Source organism: Eptesicus fuscus, chromosome 6 (genome assembly GCF_027574615.1).
Source record: "Eptesicus fuscus isolate TK198812 chromosome 6, DD_ASM_mEF_20220401, whole genome shotgun sequence".
NCBI lineage: Eukaryota > Metazoa > Chordata > Mammalia > Chiroptera > Vespertilionidae > Eptesicus > Eptesicus fuscus.
The window spans coordinates 94,869,339-94,889,036 of record NC_072478.1 but is presented as its reverse complement, the minus strand read 5'-3'; the positions used below and the strand labels follow the sequence as shown (position 1 = coordinate 94,889,036).

The window sequence follows — 19,698 nt, the reverse complement described above, 5'->3', positions numbered from 1 at the left end:
TCACAGGGTCACACTGTGAGCAGTTTGCAGGAGTGGAAGAGGTATGCCGCCCCCTGGTGGACACTTTGGAAATTTGTGCAGGTGGCTTTTTGTGTGGGCGCTTACATTTGTGTATGTATAAGCCTGATATTCAATTGTTAGTATTTCCTTTTGTATTATATGTAAGCATATCTAGATAGATAGATAGATAGATAGATAGATAGATAGATAGATAGATAGATAGATAGATAGATAGATAGATAGATAAGATAGCTATAGATATACACTGCCTTTGAATTTCACTTCAGGATAGTAAAGGGGAAGTTACAAAAACTTGTTATAGAAAGGAGTTTTGTGTCTGATAAGGTTGAGAATCATTGTCCTCGAACAGTAAGACCAGCTACCTGCTTTAAGGGCTTACGATCCCCAATGGAGGCCATCTATACTAATAAAAGCCTAGGTGGCATCTTGCCTTTGTGTCATCACAAGATGGCCACCCCCATGTCATCACAAGATGGCTGCCCCCATGTCGTCACAAGATCAGGGGAGGGCAGTTGGGGGTAATCGGGCCAGCAGGGGAGCAGTTAGGTGCCAATCAGGCCAGCAGGGGAACGGTTAGGGGGTGATCAGGCAGGCAGAAGCAGTTAGGGGCAGGCAGGCAAGTGGTTAGGAGCCAGCAGTCCCGGATTATGAGAAGGATTTCCGACTGCCTGTGGGAATGGGCCTAAACCAGCAGCTGGACATCACCTGAGGGGTCCCAGATTGGAGAGGGTGCAGGCTGGGCTGAGGGACACACACCCCCCACACACACACACACACACACACACAGTGCACGAATTTCATGCACTGGGCCTCTAGTTTCATAATACAAGTATAATTCCCCTGCCTGACCAAACTCTCTCTGGTCTCCTTCTGTCCAAATCCTGCCTCCAGCCAGCCCAGGCCTCTCTCGCTCCAGCTCACAGCCTCTGCAATCAGCACACCCTCCTGGGTGTGAACTACCGCCTTGTAGCCGGATTTTGCACCAGTTACTTAACCAATCAGAGCTGTTTTCCAGCTATTAAAAATGAGTGCCCATATCCACACCCCATGGTGCTGCTGAGATTCAATGAGACATGCATGTGAAGCGGTTAGCACAATCCTGGCATGAAGTACATGATCACTAAATGTCAGAGGACAGTAGTGACATCCACAATCTTCCTCCCACCAACGCTTCCTGTCCCAGGTTCATTTAAAGAGGTCTCTGTAAATATGCGCTGACTGATACAAACAGAGTCAGGTTTCTCGGGCCAAGCTTACCACACTCACCAAGCTGAGAGTGCCCTGAAGACATCATCTCAGCTAAAAGGACATTTCCAAATTAGAGAAAGCAGCAAATGAATGACTGGGAAGGCAGGAGGCTCCCTCTAGTGGCATAGCTTATGTTATCTCGGGAAGAAAAGTAGGTTCTGGAAATAGAAAGCCCAGAAGAAATAACTTGGTGTAATTTTCAAGGAGAAAGACAAAACCAGGTGTGAAACTGAGGCAGCAGCAATGAGGCCTGAAAGATACAGTGGGAACTTACTGTCGCCTCAGTGGACCAGCTGGGATGTCTTTATTGCTTGACTTTACCCCCCAGGAAGCGGCTTGCTCAAGGTCAGGTAGAGCTGGGAAGTAAACACAAAGGTACCAACTACAAATCCAGAAATCTCTCCCCTCCGGGACAGTAAAGCCCTTCAGAGTAAGAGCTGCGACTTACACATTTTACATCCTTCACAGCACTTAGCACAGGGTTATGCATATACTATTCTATGTATTACTTGATGAAATCAAATCAATTATTTGATGAAATAATCAACACTTATAAAATTATAACTGTGCCCAGCACTGTGCAAAATGCTATTAACACATTTCATTTGTTGTTCACAATAAGTATATGAGGTAGCCTAGTTTACAGATAAGGATATTAAGTTTCAGAGAGGTTAAGTAACATCCTAAAATATAAAGCCTGGCCCGGCCGGCATGGCTCAGTGGTTGAGCATCCACCTGTGAACCAGGAGGTCACGGTTCGATTCCCAGTCAGGGCACATGCCCAGGTTTCGGGCTTGGTCCCCGGTGGCGGGCGTGCAGGAGGCAGCCGATCGATGATTCTCTCTCATCATTGATGTTTCTATCTCTCTCTCCCTCTCCCTTCCTCTCTGAAATCAGTAAAAAATATTTTTTTAAAAACAAAACAAAAAAAAACATAAAGCTTGGGTCTACCCCCTAGCACACCTCATCCACTCGACCACGAGTTCTCAAACTGTTTGGTCTCAGGGTTCCTTTACACTCTTAAAGCTTACTAAGGACCACAAAGAGCTGTTAATACATATCAATAGTTATAGTTATTAGAAATTAAAATGAGGGGATAGAGCATCAGCCCGAAACTGAAGGGTCCTGGGTTCAATTCCAGGCAAGGGCATGTACCTCCACTGCAGGCGCAATCCCCGGTCAGGGTGGGTGCAAGAGGCAATCAATCAATGTGTCTCTCTCACATCGATGTTTCTCTTTCTCTGTCTCTCCCCTTCCCTTCCACTCTCTCTAAAAATCAATAGAAAAATATTATCCGGTGAAGATTAATTTTTTTAAAAAATAAATTAAAATGGGAATTTTAAAAATATTTAAACAACCCCTTTTAATGTTAATATAGTTAACATGTTCATGAAAAATAACTCTTTTCCCAAATAAAATAACATCTACTGAGAAGACTGATGTTGTTTCACATTTTTGCACGTTTCTTCACTATCTGGCTTAAAAGGAGACCGCTGGATTCTCGTCTCCACTTCTGCATTCAGTCTGCTGGGAAATCACATTTCACACAGCTTCTGCGAAACTCCAGGACGCTCGTGTGAGAGAAAGGTGTGAAAATGGCAAATAACCTTAGAACTGCTGTGAACCAGTCCTGACCTCACACACCCTGAAAGAGTCTTGAGGACCCCCCCCCCCCCGAGTCTCCAGCCACCCTGGGGAAGCACTGCTCTGCACGCTGTCTGCAGGGCAAATGAAAAGCAAGTGCATCCACATGAAACCTCCCTAGCGGCTCCTCAAACGCCGCTTCTTGCTCTTTTCCTCCATTCTTGTTCTTCTCCTGGCAACTGCGTGTCTTCTAAGCCCCCTTTCCTTCCTCCGTGCCCTGATGCAGCCTGTCGGGGCAGTGGTGAACCTCGAGACAGACTCCCACGAGCAATGAAAAGGGGCTCTGTCTTAACCCTGGATGCCTCTCTCTAAAGACCAAAGAGCAGAAACTACTAATTCCCAATGATTATTCCCTTCCAAGTAAAGGAACGGAAAAACCCTCGCTCAATTTCACCCAGGCTAAGAAACCTGGTATTGGGAAGGGATACTCCCATGTATGTTCCGTTAAAATAAATAAATGTGTCATTAATAGCAGTATCCTAAAATACAGTCACATTGCACACCGAGAGGGAACCTAGGCTCCCTGGCTGGCATCCCTGCTCCAGTCACCAACCTTCCCCTGGTCTCTCATCCCTACCCCCACCCAACAGGGATCCTCATTGCTGCTTCCAGACCATGCTCCCTCTCTCAGCCCTAAAACCCCGACTGGAATCTCAGGTCATCTGACTGCACCTTCCATTGACGGTCTTACTGCAAACAACCAGGGTGTTCATTCCCTTTCCTCCTTGAAGAGTTTGGCTCCTAGCTCACTGCCATTCTAACACCACGCCTTCATTCTACTACTTCCAGGACCCACTCTCAGAACTCCTTAACAATTCTCCCATGAGCTTGTTCTCCACCTACCTACCTCGGTCACTGACTCCTGTGGTCATCTCCTAGACATCATCACTACCCATAACTTCAAACTCCATAACCTAGTCTCCAAGCACCCACTCACCAGCTTCCTAGCTCAACACTACCCTGTCCCCAACAATCGTTTGCTCCCCTCCCAGGGACCTAAAGATCCAACTCATTTCCATGGCCCTCCAGATCTGACCTGCCCTGACCTCTACCTCTCTGCTCTCTGGCGTTGTCTCCCAACCCTCTTCCTGTCACTCACTGCCTTGCAGTCCTGACCTTTCTGCAATTGCTCAAACGCACCAAGTCCATTCCTACCTCGGGGCCTCTGCACTTGCTCTCTCCCCTGCTTTGCTAGTCCTAGCCCTGGATATCCTCAAGGCTTTCCCTTCACCGCCTTCAGAAGTATCTCTTTTCAAAAGTACCTTCCCACTGAGGCCCTCTATAACCTATTTAAAATTTCAGCCCGGACTGGTTTAGCTCAGTGGATAGAGCGTCGGCCTGCAGACTGAAGGGTCCCAGGTTCGATTCTGGCCAAGGGCATGTACCTTGGTTGTGGGCACATCCCCAGTGGGGAGTGTGCAGGAGGCAGCTGATCGATGTTTCTCTCTCATCGATGTTTCTAGCTCTCTACTCCTCTCCCTTCCTCTCTGTAAAAAATCAATAAAATATATTTTTTTAAAATAAAAAATAAAATTTCATTCATTCCCCTTTCTCCTTGAAGAGTTTGGCTCCCACTCATCCACTCACTCACCCACAGACACACCCCCCGCCCCACTTTGTTTTTTTCATGGCACCTATCTTTCTAGCATATCGTGTAACTTAACTATTATTTCATAGATAATCTGTTCCTTCTGGCTAGGGTGAGGGCAGAGATTTTTATCTGTTTTGATCAGTGTTACATCCTTAGTATCTAGAACAGTACCCAACACAGTGACCCCTCAATAGATATTTTTCTGCATCAATGAAGGGAATTGGACAATGCAGATTTGAAACAATAAAAATAAAAAGGATTAAGTCATCTACATACACTTTTTGTTAGAAGGTAAATAATCATTTATTCATTATTTACTGAGTACCTACTATGTGCCAGTCATTGGGGACACGGAGGTCTGTGTTGCAGTGGAAACTAGCCAGCAGGCAATTACAACACGATGTGGAAAGGGCAATGGTGGAAGTGGGCACGGATCTGCTGATGCACAGGGAGGGAGAGCCTAGAGCAGACTGTGATGTCAGGAAGAAGGGAGAGATTTACCGTAAGATGGACGTGGGGCCTGCAAATCCAGTTTCTCAAAGTCTTTTTTTTTTTTTTTAAATATATTTTTATTGATTTCAGAGAGGAAAGGAGAGGGAGAGAGGGTTAGAAACATCAATGATGAAAGAGACTCGTTGATTGGCTGCTTCCAGTTGAGCCCACAACCCGGGCAGGCATATGCCCTGACTGGGAATCAAACCATGACCTTCTGGTTCATAGGTCGACGCTCAATCACTGGCTGGGCTCAAAGTCATGATTTAGAAAAAACAAAATACTTTCTGAAGATGAAAATGTGTCACAGGAAATTTACTCAGATCAGTTCTCAAACACACACACACACACACACACACACACACATTTAGTTGAGGAGTGGAATATAACTTATGCTAAATAATAAAGATTTTTGCATCTGAGTGAAGTATGAAGAGAGGCACTAAGATCACTGAGGGAAATTCTATGCTATGGGGCTTACATTATCATCTTTCTAAGGGAAGGGAAGATAAGCTGCTACTACCAAGTTTACAAAACACTATTTGATGATTGCAATTCATTTTCTCTGGCATGAGGAAACAGTCTCCTGCTAACTGATAATATAACCTACATAACACACTAAATAAATAAACAAACAAACAAACTACATTACGCACAACTGAAAACAGGTAGCCAAAGGATCTATCATAATTCAAAAGCAGCCGTCTGTCCCAATAGCACACAGAAGATATACTGTATTTCCTATTCAGGATACGATGACTGTCCAGTCGCCCTCTTCTATTCTGTGCTGTATCAATCAATTTGCCCAAGATCTGGCTTGTAAGTTTAGACCCGCTCTCCACAGATGGACCGTGGAGTCTCACCCTGTGCAGCCTATCAGGAACTGGGCAAACAAGACCATCAAGAGCGCCAATGCTGCTAAGGGTGTGAAAGTGCTCACAAAACAATCTCGGGCAATTGGATAGGAGAAAACCCTGTTGATTGGATAACCGTAAAGCAGTCAGTCAGCGCTAGCATTTCCGAGGCAGGGATATGTTAAAAATTCACTTGAGCTAGTGAGGGGTGGTTTGATAAATTTAAGGAGTGCTTATTTGTAGAATAAACAGTACATTAGGCATATCCTATATAATAAAAGCCTAATATGCAAATTGACCAAACTGCAGAATGACCGGTGGAACGACCTGTCACTATGACGCGCACTGACCACCCGGGGGCAGATGCTCAATGCAGGAGCTTCCCCCAGCCCACAGGCCCCAGGCTATCCAAAGCAGGTGCCAGCAGGGGACCCCCCCCCCCCCCGATCACCCCACAGAGGGAGGCAATCAGCAGTGGCAGTGGGAGGCAGGGCTGGCAAGTGGGCAGCGCCAGGCTGGCCAAGGTGGGTGCCAGCAGGGGCTCCCCTGATCGCCCCGCGGGTTACCCCACAGATCAGCCCTGATCTCTGGCCAGGCCTAGGAACCCTACCCATGCACAAAATTCGTGCACCGGGCCTCTAGTACCGTACATAAAAAAGGTTAAAACAGAGAATTCTTTGGGAGTCTGGAACAGATTAATTCAACTTACATTCTTTCTAATGGGAAAAAAGGATTCAGCTTTCGAACAAACTGCTCCTCTAACAGCCTTCCAGAACAAATTAAGTTTGAGAACCAAGGTTCCACTATAGTGCTGAAAGTGATTCATTTAAGGCTAGCAGGGGGTGGTTCGATGAATTTAAGAAAACAAGTGTTTGTTTATAGACTAAACAGTACATTCAACATGTTTTGTATATAAGAAGGGTTAAAACAGGGAATCATTTGGGGGTCTAGAACAAATTAATTCAATTCACATTATTTCTAATGGGAAAAAATGATTTGGCTTTTGAACAAATCGTTTCTTGAACAGCCTTCCAGAATGAATTAAGTTCAAGAATGAGGTTCCACTGTAAATAGAACAAGCAATAAAGAATGCCTAGCAATAGATACTTAATGAGTTTGAAGTGGCTCTCTAATTAAGAAATCTAATAATTGTCACTAGTTAATGGCCACAAAAAGACAATAAAATACACATTACGGGGTATAAGTTTCAAGGAAAACAGTGACAACTTCTAAAATAAGCTGTTAAAACAAACCAAAGGGTTTTAAGGTAAATTTTCAAATCATACAAACTTCTAGTCATATGATAGACTCTTGGCTAAGAACACTTCTACAAGTTTTTATACTGTTTTAAGCAAATTACAAATAACAACCGCAATATTAAGAAGAGTCTGTTAAAGAATGTCTTTATTAATACAAACTATTCATGCATACAAACTATAAGCACTAAGAAACTTAAATCTCTAAGTCATAGCAAACAGGTGGCAATTCAACATCCAGAGTCGACAGAAGGCTTGAGGGAGACTGGAACGGATCTAGAAAACAGGAATTTCTTAGACAATACCTGCAAACCGCCTTGATTCATTGTCCATCTCAACATGGACATTAGTTGTCACTTCTAATCATCAACTGTTTTTCCCTTTGTCCAGTGAACCTCTATGCCCACTCCACCTACACACTCATTTCCTGGAAAGTGGCTGTGGTCCCAGAATTAACCAATATTAGGAAATGATTCTTAGAAGTTCCTGAAACTATCATTCTTATGAGAGATCCAAGTAACAGCCAACAATATCGCTAATATAAATGTATGAAACAATGTAAGTGTCTAAGTTAACACACAGAAAACGTACTGACGGCTTCTGACCGCCAGTTTGAACCAAGACTGCAAACCTGGTGCAGTCTGAAGGTTTTGCCCGTTCACGTTATTGCACAGGTGTCTTGATCCTGTACGAGCTTCGCAGGCAACTTGGAATTCTCATTCCAAGCAAGTTTATTATACTTCAACTTACAACCTAAGAAACTATATGCTAAGTTCAACCTTGTTTGGCTATATCTGAGGCTCTCCAGATTCCAGAATGACTTGATTTTACCTGGGCATTTGGAACTAAACAGCAATACCAACTGAGAAGGGTTTTCATTATTCTGAAACCTTACCCTGAAGTTTGAAGGACAGAAATGTCCTGTAGGCTAACCCTCCCCCACCCCCAATAACCCTATCCCCACGGTTAATGCAAGTGTCATGACACAAACTGTCTGCGGCCCTTCGAGGAGGGTCCTTGTTCACTTACCGGACTCCCAGGGCAGAGAGGGCGCCTTCAGGGGTGAAGGGGGGCCCAGGTGTAACAGCTTTTCAAGTTTCCTCTCCTCGTCAAGGATCATGAGAGGCACTCCACTCAAGGGGAGCTGTGCGATCTGGTGTTCTTCAGGCAGGTCGAAGCTCTCAAAATCTGCCACAGAGAGAGGATTTCATCAGGACAGATATTCTCAGCATGGACAGTGGACTCCTGGGAGTCTGAGGCCCTTTCAGTGGGTCCACGAGGTCAAAGCCACTTTTCTAATAACATGGACACCTTTCCCCCACTGTGCTGACACTTGCAATGATGGCACAAAAGCAACGGTGAATAAAAATCACTGTGCCTAGTTCTTATAAGTATATATCTAGTGACATATGATCTCGCTCATCTAGGGGAAATGATGAACAACATACACTGAGGAACAAGAACAGAACCAGAAACAAGGAGGCATCGATCGGACTATCGGGCCTCAGAGGGAGGATAGGGGAGGTTGGGAGGAGGGGGGAGAGATTAACCAAAGGACTTGTGTGCATGCATATGAGCCTATCCAACGGTTAAGTTCAACAGGGGGTTGGGGCATCCGTGGGGAGGGGTGTGGGATGGGAATGGGGGGATGAGGACAAATATGTGACACCTTAATCAATAAAGAAATTTTAAAAAAAATAAATAAATAAATAAATAAAAATAAAAATAAAAAATCACTGTGCCTTAGCATGGACCCAGACAGGGGCAAGAAACTGTATTTAGTAGTCACACTACTCCTCACTACCACTCACCTGCAGCAAAAAGTGCCAGTTCCACACATCTCTTCACCACATGCAGTAAAAAGTACTAATTTTCTTAGCTCTCGATCTTTCAGGACATGTCTTTTTAACATTTTGTAAGATAAAATGAGACGTACGTCAGGAAGCACTCTGCTGCCGACTGAAGTACGATGGTGATCTCAAAGAAAAAGGATTTGGGCAAACAGTTGCTTTGCAAGCTAAACTAGAGGCCTTTTCCGAACACCAATTAGTCGAAAGAACACGTGAAAGACCAACTGGTTACTCGGAGTTGCGTGTTGGTTGCACATTTTCTCAGAGGAATGAAAGGAGTCTATCCCCCCTTCGAGGAAAACAGTATTTGTTGCCAATTATTAAAATTCACAATTTCAAGAAAAAAAAAGAGAATTTTGGAAAACTTATCTGTGATCATTAGCTTGACAGCTTCCTCATACTTAAGATTTTTCTGATGTGATGAGTGGCGATATTAACGAACGTGCTTTTAAAATTGCATAATGAAGCTGCCTTTGGATAATCTACATTTTTCAATAAGCCAATATTCCTAGGTGAGCAATGTGTGATGAATGTTAGGATAAAAGATACTTTGAAGTGCAAAACAGACCAATGGATTTTACTGTCAGAGTATAAAATGTTCATTGATATGGTTTCCGGTTTCACATTGCATCATCTATGTGTTCAGAAACAGCCACCAACTGAATTTTAGGGTAGTACCAAAGAAAACTATCTATACTGATCTGAAAAGACTATTTAAAATGCTTCTCCCTTTCCTAACTATTTATCTGCATGAGGCCAGATTTTCTTCAAATACTGCAACCCAAACAGATGCAACAGATTGAATGCAAACATCAGACAAGAATCCGGCTATCTTACATGAAGCCAAATTAAGCAAATTTTCAAAATATAAAACCATAATATATATATTATGAAACCATGCCAGTCTTCTCAACAAGTTTTTTGTTTGTTTGTTTGGAAAAGTTATTTTATTTTTTTCAAGTTATTTATGTTAATATGTTTATTATTTTTTAACCAATTAATAAATATCTTCATTTTAATTTCTGATACAAGAAATATAAACAGAACATACAATCAAAAGTTCTTTGGGGTCTTCACTAATTTTTAAGAGTATAAAAGAGTGATTAAACAAAAACATTTGAGAACCACAGTGTTAATTATTTAAAACTGGTTTTTCTTGCCCTGGCCAGTGTGGCTCAGTTGGTAGGAACATTGTGCCTTATGTTCCTAGGGTTGTGGGTTCAATTCCCAATCAGGGCACATGTCCAGGTTGTGGATTCAATCCCAGGTTCAGGTGCCTATGGAAAGGCAGCCAACCCTGGTAAAACCGGTCAAAAAGGAACTGGGTGATGGTGACTACTTAATCTAAAACCACTGAATTGTAAAGGAAACCATAACAGAAAAAAGATTCAAGAGGATACAAGTGTGCGCTGTAAAGGGCTAATTTCCTTTATCCACTAAGATCTCTTTTTAAAAAGTAGTCACATTATCAAAGAAACAAACAGAAGTTAAAATAACTACAAATGGACAATTATCAAATATGCTTTCACGGAGGCACACCCTCCCCCCCCCCCCCCCCCGCCCAATTTAAAACAAAAAGATACCCACTGCCTTTCTGATCAAGATGAGTGTTAAAACATTGCAGTTAGAGAGCATGGGGGAAGCAGGCATCCTCATCCACAGGAGGTGGGTTCAGTTACATATGCTCCTGTTTAAAGGACAACTTGGCCATGTCTCTTCCCTGAAACACAACACACTATAGTCCTCCTTCCTGGCCAATATGCCTAAATCTGCCTTATTTTCCTTGATGAATGAATGGTAATCATTAGCATGGATGCTGTCCGAATGTCATCACACACCCTTCGAGACTCAGCAAGCAATCCTTAAAGTTTACTCCTGGGTAAACTCACAAACTCACAACAATGTAATTTCCAGAATACTAATTGTGGAATTGTTTTTAATGTAGAAAAGCCAGAAACAATCGGGATATGTGCCAGGGGAATGACTAAATGCCCTTTGAATGAAAGGGCAAAAAATCCAGCTGAGAAGCCAAAATGCCCTACTTGATCTGCCCCCACTGCTTCACCTGTGTCGCCCTTCACTCTGCCTGTTCCCCAGAACCACTCCACTCCTTCCTTCCACCTCAGGATCTGTGCACACACTACCTCCAAGGCTCTTGCCTTGCCCCTCCCCTTCTTCATCCAGCTGTCTCCTTACAGCTTTTGTGAAAGCTTCCCTGACGTTCCCCTAAAAGGCCGGGGGTGTTTTTTTGTTGTTGTTGTTTTTGGTTTTTGCTTGCTTACATTCACAGTAAGATGATTTGTTCAGTGCTGAACTTTCCCTCAGAATCATGGGTTCCCTCAGGGCAGAGCCTGGCATACAGTAGACCCTCCTCAAATGTGAGTAAATTAAAGCTAAACAAGCTAGTTCTATAATAGAAAGTATTTCAGATACATGTAGCAGGTTGAAGGAGTAAAAAATTCATGTTTTCACTGGCATTGTTCAATTTGACATAAAGCCATCTCTAACAGGCTAGAGCTGTCCACTGCAGACTTTTTCAAGGCTAGTGAACACATCTCCCCCCTAAGGGAAAGCTCTCGAGGACAGGGGAAAATGTTCTCCACATCCTTGCTCCAATTCCCCTTCTGACCTTAGATGGCACCTTACAAATAAATCTACCAACAAGCATATTTGTTCAAAGCAACCCAAATTCAGACGGTCTGGTTATAGTTTTGGGTCGCGTATCATATTGAAAGCCATATCAAGTTGCAGCTGAATTGGATTCTAAGAGAAACTCTAGGCCAGTGGTCGGCAAACTCATTAGTCAACAGAGCCAAATATCAACAGTACAACGATTGGAATTTCTTTTGAGAGCCAAATTTTTTAAACTTCAACTTCTTCTAATGCCACTTCTTCAAAATAGACTCGCCCAGGCCAGTGGTATTTTGTGGAAGAGCCACACTCAAGGGCCAAAGAGCCGCATGTGGCTCGCGAGCCGAAGTTTGCCGACCACAGCTCTAGGCCAAAGAATTTTTGTAATACCAAGAGATACTACCGAGAGGATTGAAGGGAAAGAATTTTTCTATTTCTGGATAGATGTCATCTGAGGCAGGAACAGAGTCTTTTGCTTTAACCGTCTTCTCGGTCACCTAAGACAATCCAAGAAAACGTGAGTTAGCGAGAGGGCTTCTTCAAGATGTGTGAAGCCTTCACCACATTTTAAATTTTTTCATTTTCATGCTGACTTCGAAGAACCATAATCCTAATGATTCTGTTCTCATGATTACACACAAATACAATTCAACAATTCTAGTAGCATGGCTCAAGCGTTACGTTTGAGATTTAAGTCAGCCTAAGTCATCAAGAATTCGGAGCGCAGGTAATTAACTCAATCACTCAACCTCCCAGAGAAGGAAAGGGGCCTGAGTCAGCCGGAATAGAAGCTAATCCTAAAAGCCATTTTTGGCTTTTGGAAGTGTGATTTTCCGTGTGTTTCCATCAGTCTTATCTTAATTAGTTGTTTTTTTCCTAATACACATTAAACAAAACAATTATCCAAGTAAAGTGTTCATCCACACAAGTTATTTTCTCAGCCAAGTTCTCTCAGTCTGGGATGCACCGACCTGCAGCTCTAGCTCATACACAAACACAGGTCAGCATGCTAGCAAATTATCACCTAAGGAGCTGGTGCTTGCTCTGGGAGGTGGGGAGGAGGACGGCGGCACCTGAGCTATTATTTTAATGTGACCTCTTGCAAAGTACCACCCTCTCAGTACTTACACGTGTAAGTAGATACAGACATTCCTCATTTTATCACCGTTTGCTTTATTGCACTTCATACTGTTTTGGTGGACTTCCAAAATGTTGCCTTTTTTTTTTTTTTTTTTTTACACAAACTGAAGGTGAGACCCTCCACCATTAAAACGATGACTCGCTTTATGGTGATACTTGCTTTATTGTGGTGGCCTGGAACCCAATTATTATTATATTTTAATTCTTTATTGTTGAAAGTTTTACATATATCTCTTTTTTCTCCCATTGACTTCCCACACCGCTGGAACCCAATCTTTGAGCTCTCTGAGGTATGCCTGTACTACCAACAAGTCTGCTTCATGATATTAGTTAAGGGCAGGTGAGGCAAAAATATTCCCCTGCGGCTGCAGGCTGCTGATCTCAAGGCACAGAGGAAGTCCACCAAAACAGTATGATTCTCTTCTGCCCATCTGTTTGCCAGCCTATATTTAACCTACCCACTGGGGAAAAAGCCAGAGAGAATGGCTAGTCATTTCAGGAGCCAAAAGTGCTGGAGTGTTTAAACAGTGTCATTACAGACAGCACTTACCGTTTTAGCAGAGAAGGTTGTCTGCTTCTCTTTGACAGGTGCATTGGTCTTGACCGACTTTTCTGTAGCTCTGTTGACCGTTCCCAAAGCCTTTCTGGGAGCCTTCCGCAAGGCTGGAGGAGCATCAAACATTTTGCCAACATGTGGTGTTGAAACCTGAGATCTCCCATCTAACGCTTTGACTGCTTTTTAAAAAAGGAAAAAAAAAGTACCATAAGATTATTCAGGCAAGCCCTAGCTGGTGTGGCTCAGTGGAGGGGTTGCAGGCTCAATCCCCAGTAGGGGGCGTGCAGGAGGCAGCTGATCAATGATTCTCTCTCATCATTGATGTTTCCATCTCTCTCTCCCTCTCTGAAATCAATAAAAATATATTTAAAAAAAAAAAAAGATTCAGGCAATACATATCTGTACAACTAGAAGGCTGACTACGTATAAACTTGGCCTAATTCTCACCGCAAACTCAAACCCCCGTTTTTGACAGTGGCATGGCCATTGTCAATCTCATTCCAATATTGAACATGAAAAAGAGACTCATGACAAGCATGTTGTAACAGGAGCACAGGCATACCCCTGAGATAGCGCGGGTTCGGTGGCAAATCAAAGCAATAAAGCAGGTTCCGCAATAAAGTGAGTCACAAGCCTTTTGCTGGTAGAGGGTCTTGCCTTCCATTTGTAAAAAAAAAAAAAAAATGCAACATCTGCGAAGTGCAATAAATAAAAGGAGGTATGCCTGTATCCGGCACACTTGACTCCAGTTGCCTACGCGGGGCACTTACGCCTCCCTAGGCTCGGGCCACACTGACCCACAAAACCTGTGGATGATTGCAGCCTGTATACTCACCAGGCCGGGACCCCAGCTTCAGCCGGTCCTTCGGAGTCGCACGGGTGCCTAGTTCTCCGTTTTCCTTATCCACAAAGATCACAGTAGCCATTCTGCATGGACTAGGGGAGCGAAACACGTATTAGACCCTGGGGTACGGTGTAGCACCGACCAGACTTCCCACACTGGGCACGTCCACGCAAAAAAGGCACGAGCTACGCGGAGGGAGAAGCGCGAGCTGGAGCCAACGGGCACGTAATCCAGCTCTTAACTCTTGGAGGCCGCGTAAGAGGCTCTAAATTCCAGAAGAGCTGGCGGTCTGGGGCCGGCAGGAACCCTGGACCTCAGGAGAACCGAACCGTCGTGGGTCGCCGTGCAGTCAAGGCCGTCAACCGGGCTGGGCGCTATATAGACGACCCCGGGAAGTCCCAGCCCCAACCCCATGCCCCCAGCCCCTGGCCCTCGCCCCGCCCCACCCCCTGCCCCGACCCCCCCGGGACCCGGTCCCCAACGCGCCTTTTTCTTCACCAGACCACCCCCCCAGCCCCCCGGTCCCCGCCCGACCGCTCACGACCTCTCCGTTCACCCACGTTAGGATCCACAGCCAAAATCTCTCCCGACTCAGCCTCCAGCGGTCGCGCCCGGTCCGGCGTTTGAACCACAACTCAAATTCCTATTGGCTCATCCGCCCAGTAGGCGGGACCGGAGTGGGGTGGAGACTCCCAGGAAGAGCCAATGGGAAGAACCTACGTTCCTTAGGCTCCGCCCCGAAAGCTTTGTCCCTAGATTACTGCTTGTTCCTTGGGAAGACAAAAAAAAAAAAATCAAACCTCGTGACACTTTAATAATGGACTTTTAGGTGTGTTTTTTACTAACAGACAGAAGGGGAGTGAATATGGTCACCAATTACAAATAATTATGATGATTATTGTGATATTAAGATACAGTTTTGTTTTGTTTTGTTTTCTTTTTCCTGAAACACTGAAGGGGCCAAGACGTTGTTTTTTTTGTTTTTTTTTATACTTTATTGATTTTTTACAGAGAGGAAGAGAGAGGGACAGAGAGTTAGAAACATCGATGATAGAGATACATCGATCAGCTGCCTCTTGCACAACCCCCACGGGGGATGTGCCCGCAACCAAGGCACATGCCCTTGACCGGAATCGAACCCGGGACCTTTTAGTCCGCAGGCCGACGCTCTATCCACTGAGCCAAAACGGTCTCGGCCAAGACGTTTTTAAATGAAAAGATTGTGAGGTTCAAAAAGTCAAGGCGAAGTGGCAGCTGAACTATTTTCCTAAAGTCTTCAGCTAATCAAGTATTTGTCCAGAGAGTAAATAGACCAGGTCAAATTCAAAAAGAAGAGGTATCCTGGAGAAAAGGCATTATAGTCTTCAGGAAAATAACTGAGGAAAAATGGATACATAACAAACAGTTGTATTTCAATTAGAGATATGAAAAAATACATACATAGTTAGGTGGGAAAACAACCCATTAGGTCTAAAGAACACTAGCAGAGCAAAATTTAAAATTAAGAAAAAAATATAAGTACCAATAGGTCAAACAGCAATATTTGAGTCATTCTGTTATGCTTGTGATTAAGAATAGACTGCTTATTCCCTCACTGAAGGCCTTTCCTCAATATTTCAGGGTAGGATGCTGTTTCTAGTACTGCAACAGAAATCTCTGGCTTAGGAACAAAATAATGATCCTAATAAATACATAATTCAGGCTTCCTTTAAAATTCTATAATTTAATAGGGACTGTCATAGATATGGTTCTCAATATACGCCAGCTCATCGGCTCTGCTTCCCTGGAATTTCAGGACCAAAATTGACCACGGAATGATTCATTCACTAAACAAATAATTATTGAATGCTGTTTAATACATCAAGAAGAAATGGTCCTAGTCCTAGCCAGTTTGGCTCAGTGAATAGAGCCTCGGCCTGCAGACTGAAGGGTCCCGGGTTCGATTCCAGTCAAGGGCACATGCCCAGGTTGTGAGCTCAATCCCCAGTAGGGGGTGTGCAGGAGGCAGCCAATTCTCTCTCATCATTGATCTTTCTCTCTCCCTCTCCCTTTCTCTCTGAAATCAATAAAAACATTTTTAAACCCATGCATACTTTTATTAACCTCTTCCCTGTCCTTTTTCTTTTGAATCCCCACCCCTTCATTTATTTTCTTCCTGTATCACTTTCTACATATCTCAGCTCTATATTATATCAACAACACACAAAAGTGTTGATTTTTTGAAACCAAATCCGTACAACACCTACAACTTCCAAGTGGGCATTCTTTCTCCCAAGGTTTTTGGTTGCAAGGTTTATTCTGTATTTCCCTAGGGCCGTGGTTGGCAAACTGCGGCTCACGAGCCACATGCGGCTCTTTGGCCCCTCGAGTGTGGCTCTTCCACAAAATACCACGGCTTGGGCGAGTCTATTTTGAAGAAGTGGCGTTAGAAGAAGTTTAAATTTAAAAAATTTGGCTCTCAAAAGAAATTTCAATCGTTGTACTGTTGATATTGGCTCTGTTGACTAATGAGTTTGCCGACCACTGACCTAGGGTAAGTCTTCCCCTTACAACAGGAAGCACTGTCTCCCAAGGCCATTCAGTAACTGAAAATGCCATAACCACCTCCTCTTTGAGAGACCACTGTTTCCTTACTAATGAGCCACAGACCCACTTTGTTATTCCAAACTATTAGTGGGATATCCAATTGACACCTCCCTCACCTCATAAGGGTACTTACATCCTAATCAACCCCAGTGTATATTAATCCTGATTAACAAACAGTGATCCTCCAGAACTGTTTCCTTAAACCCTCCTCAGAATCAGTCCTCCGGGAGGAATCCAAACCTCACAAAAGATTCTTCTCTCTTGTCCAGCACATTCTATGATTCCTCTGGGAGATGAGCTCCCTGGCTTGTGCCTGGTGATTTGAACTTAACAGACCTCAACTCTTCCAAGTAAATTCCAGTAAAATGTTTTAAGAAGATAAAAAACAAGTGTGGGTGCTTCGTAGACTACTCACTTTCAGGCTATTCTCTGATACTTTCCATTCCGTCATCTATTGCCCTGTAGAATCAAAACATTTACATTCCTAAACTCTAGACGCTGCAAATTTTTAATAAGAAAAAAATAATGAGCCCTTGCCTGTTTGGCTCAGTGGATAGAGCATTGGCCCGTGGACTGAAGGGTCCTGGGTTCGATTCCGGTCAAGGGCATGTACCTTGGTTGCAGGCTAGATCCCCAGTGGGGATTGTGCAGGAGGCAGCTGATTGATGTTTCTATGTCATCAATGTTTCTAACTCTCTATCCCTATCCCTTCCTCTCTATAAAAAATCAATAAAATATATTTTTAAAAAATAATGACATTGTAATGGGTTATCTTATTTAGGTAAGAATGTTAGCTATTTTCACTTTTACATTTTTTTATTTTTTTTAATATATTTTATTGATTTTTTACAGAGAGGAAGAGAGAGAGATAGAGAGTTAGAAACATCGATCAGCTGCCTCCTGCACACCCCCAACTGGGGATGTGCCCACAACCAAGGTACATGCCCTTGACCAGAATCGAACCTGGGATCCTTCAATCCACAGGCTGACGCTCTATCCACTGAGCCAAACCGGTTTTGGCATTCACTTTTACATTTTAAAGGACTATAGATTATTTGGAAAAAAAATTTTAAAGGTGATCAGAACAGATGGGACAAAAAAATAAAAAATTCAACTGAGTAAACTTGAAGATCTAATTGGCTTTATTAAATGATTTGTGGATTGGGCAGCACCCCATCTAACAACTACAAGAGCATTGGGGAGGTTTTTATAGGACGAAGGATGGAGCAAGGAGATATTTACAAAAAAGAAAGGGTTTTTTGGAGACCAGGACATCTTTTTTTTGTTTTTAAGGGGGAAGAAAGAAGGGGGCGGATTTTTATCAGGCAGATGGACTCTTCTTTCTGTGGGGGTCGTGGATGAAAAGGGCCCTTGTGACAGATAACCTTACTGGTGCTTGAGAAAGGAAAGAATGTCTAAGCTGCTGCTGGAACTTGATCAGTAACCAAGGGAACACAGAAAATTCCTAACCAAGCCACATATACTTTCCAATGGTATCCATTAAAAAGAGAAATGGCTGTAGAAGGCAGTGACTGTTCTTTCTATATCCTGATAAAAATATAAAAATAACTGCTTCCAGAACCCTCCCCATGGCTCCGGATTCCAGGTGCTTAATGACCCTATCTTATCTGTATATTCTTTCCATCTGATGTAAAGCCATTAATCCTTGACTATATGTCATTAACTAAAACAGCTGATGCATAGCTATATTTTTCTTTGTTCCCCCCTCTCCCGGCCTATATAAATACCCCTGAACTCTACTCTCAGGCAATGTCCTCAGATGTGCCCAAATAATTCTCTTTTCCTAAATCTGTAAAAGTTCAAGTCTTCTTTTCCTTGATATGCTTGATGAGAAATTCCAGACTGCATGATTAGATTATATTTCTGAGAGAGGTTGAAATTGCAATTAAATCCATTTGGAGGGAGGAGTAGGGCAAGGGGCAAAGGAGCATAAGGCTGAAGAACTTCAGAAAATGGGTTGAAAGCTTCCAATTCTTTTTTTTTTTTTTTTTAATATATTTTATTGATTTTCTACAGAGAGGAAAGGAGAGGGACAGAGAGCCAGAAACATCGATGTGAGAGAAACATCGACCAGCCGCCTCTTGCACACCCCCTACCGGAGATGTGCCCGCAACCAATGTACATGCCCTTGACCGGAATCGAACCTGGGACCTTTCAGTCCGCAGACCGACGCTCTATCCACTGAGCCAAACCGGTTTCGGCAAAAGCTTCCAATTCTTAAACATATCCTCATAGGGGAGACAAATGCCAAGTTGAAGAGGGAACAGGGAACCGGGACCTTGAAGGAAGCCGCCATTCTGAGCCTCAGACATGGGTCCAATCAGACCAGGACTCTGTCTTCAGTGTTTTGTTTTTAATATATTTTATTATTTTAGAGAGGAAGGGAGAGGGAGAGATAGAAACATCAATGATGAGAGAGAATCATTGATTGCCTCCTGCACGCCCCCTACTGGGGATGGAGCCTGCAACCCAGGTATGTGGCTGAAATCGAACCTGGGACCTTTAGTCCGCAGGCCGACGCTCTATCCATTGAGCCAAACCAGCTAGGGCTATCTTCAGTGGTTTTTAAAGTAAAAATTGTAAGATATTATGTCAGATTTTAAAGACTTTTTTTTTTCTAACGGCGAAATGATATGCTGGATATATTGAGTTAAATAAAATACTGAAAAGTAATCTTGTTTCTATTGTCTTATTGTGGCTACAGAAATGTTTAAAATGACATCTAGGGCTGGCATGATATTTCTTTGGGACGATGTTGCATTGGAGGGTTTTAAGCTTGGGTGATGGGACGTGATATGAACAAATTAGGGTTTTGAAAAAATATCACTACAGTGTGGACTACTGACCCGAGGGAGTGGGAAGATTAGCAAAATTCGAGTCTCGCGAGACCAACGTCTCGGGAATCTGAGACCCAAAGAGTTGTTACTGCGCATGTGTCCCGCGGTGGCTTCTGGGAAGTGCTGA

At 43.4% G+C, this 19,698-nt stretch overlaps 1 protein-coding gene across 3 annotated transcripts; it reads right to left on the bottom strand.

The window, feature by feature from the left end:
• Window positions 1-7,237: 7,237 nt before the first annotated feature.
• Window positions 7,238-14,770, bottom strand: PTTG1 (PTTG1 regulator of sister chromatid separation, securin). 3 transcript variants are annotated; one of them, XM_008147652.3, is made up of 6 exons: window positions 14,688-14,770; window positions 14,119-14,219; window positions 13,278-13,462; window positions 11,991-12,084; window positions 8,136-8,294; window positions 7,238-7,382 (listed from the first exon to the last, which is right to left on the bottom strand). In XM_008147652.3, the coding sequence occupies exons 2-6, from the start codon at window positions 14,207-14,209 to the stop codon at window positions 7,303-7,305; spliced, it is 609 nt and encodes a 202-aa protein (XP_008145874.2). In that variant the 5' UTR covers window positions 14,210-14,219; window positions 14,688-14,770; the 3' UTR covers window positions 7,238-7,302. The 3 variants fall into 3 exon arrangements, with proteins under 3 accessions (XP_008145874.2, XP_054573012.1, XP_054573011.1); XM_054717037.1 differs by having other exon boundaries at window positions 13,278-13,459; XM_054717036.1 differs by lacking the exon at window positions 14,688-14,770 and adding an exon at window positions 14,370-14,482.
• Between the last annotated feature and the right edge of the window lie 4,928 nt (window positions 14,771-19,698).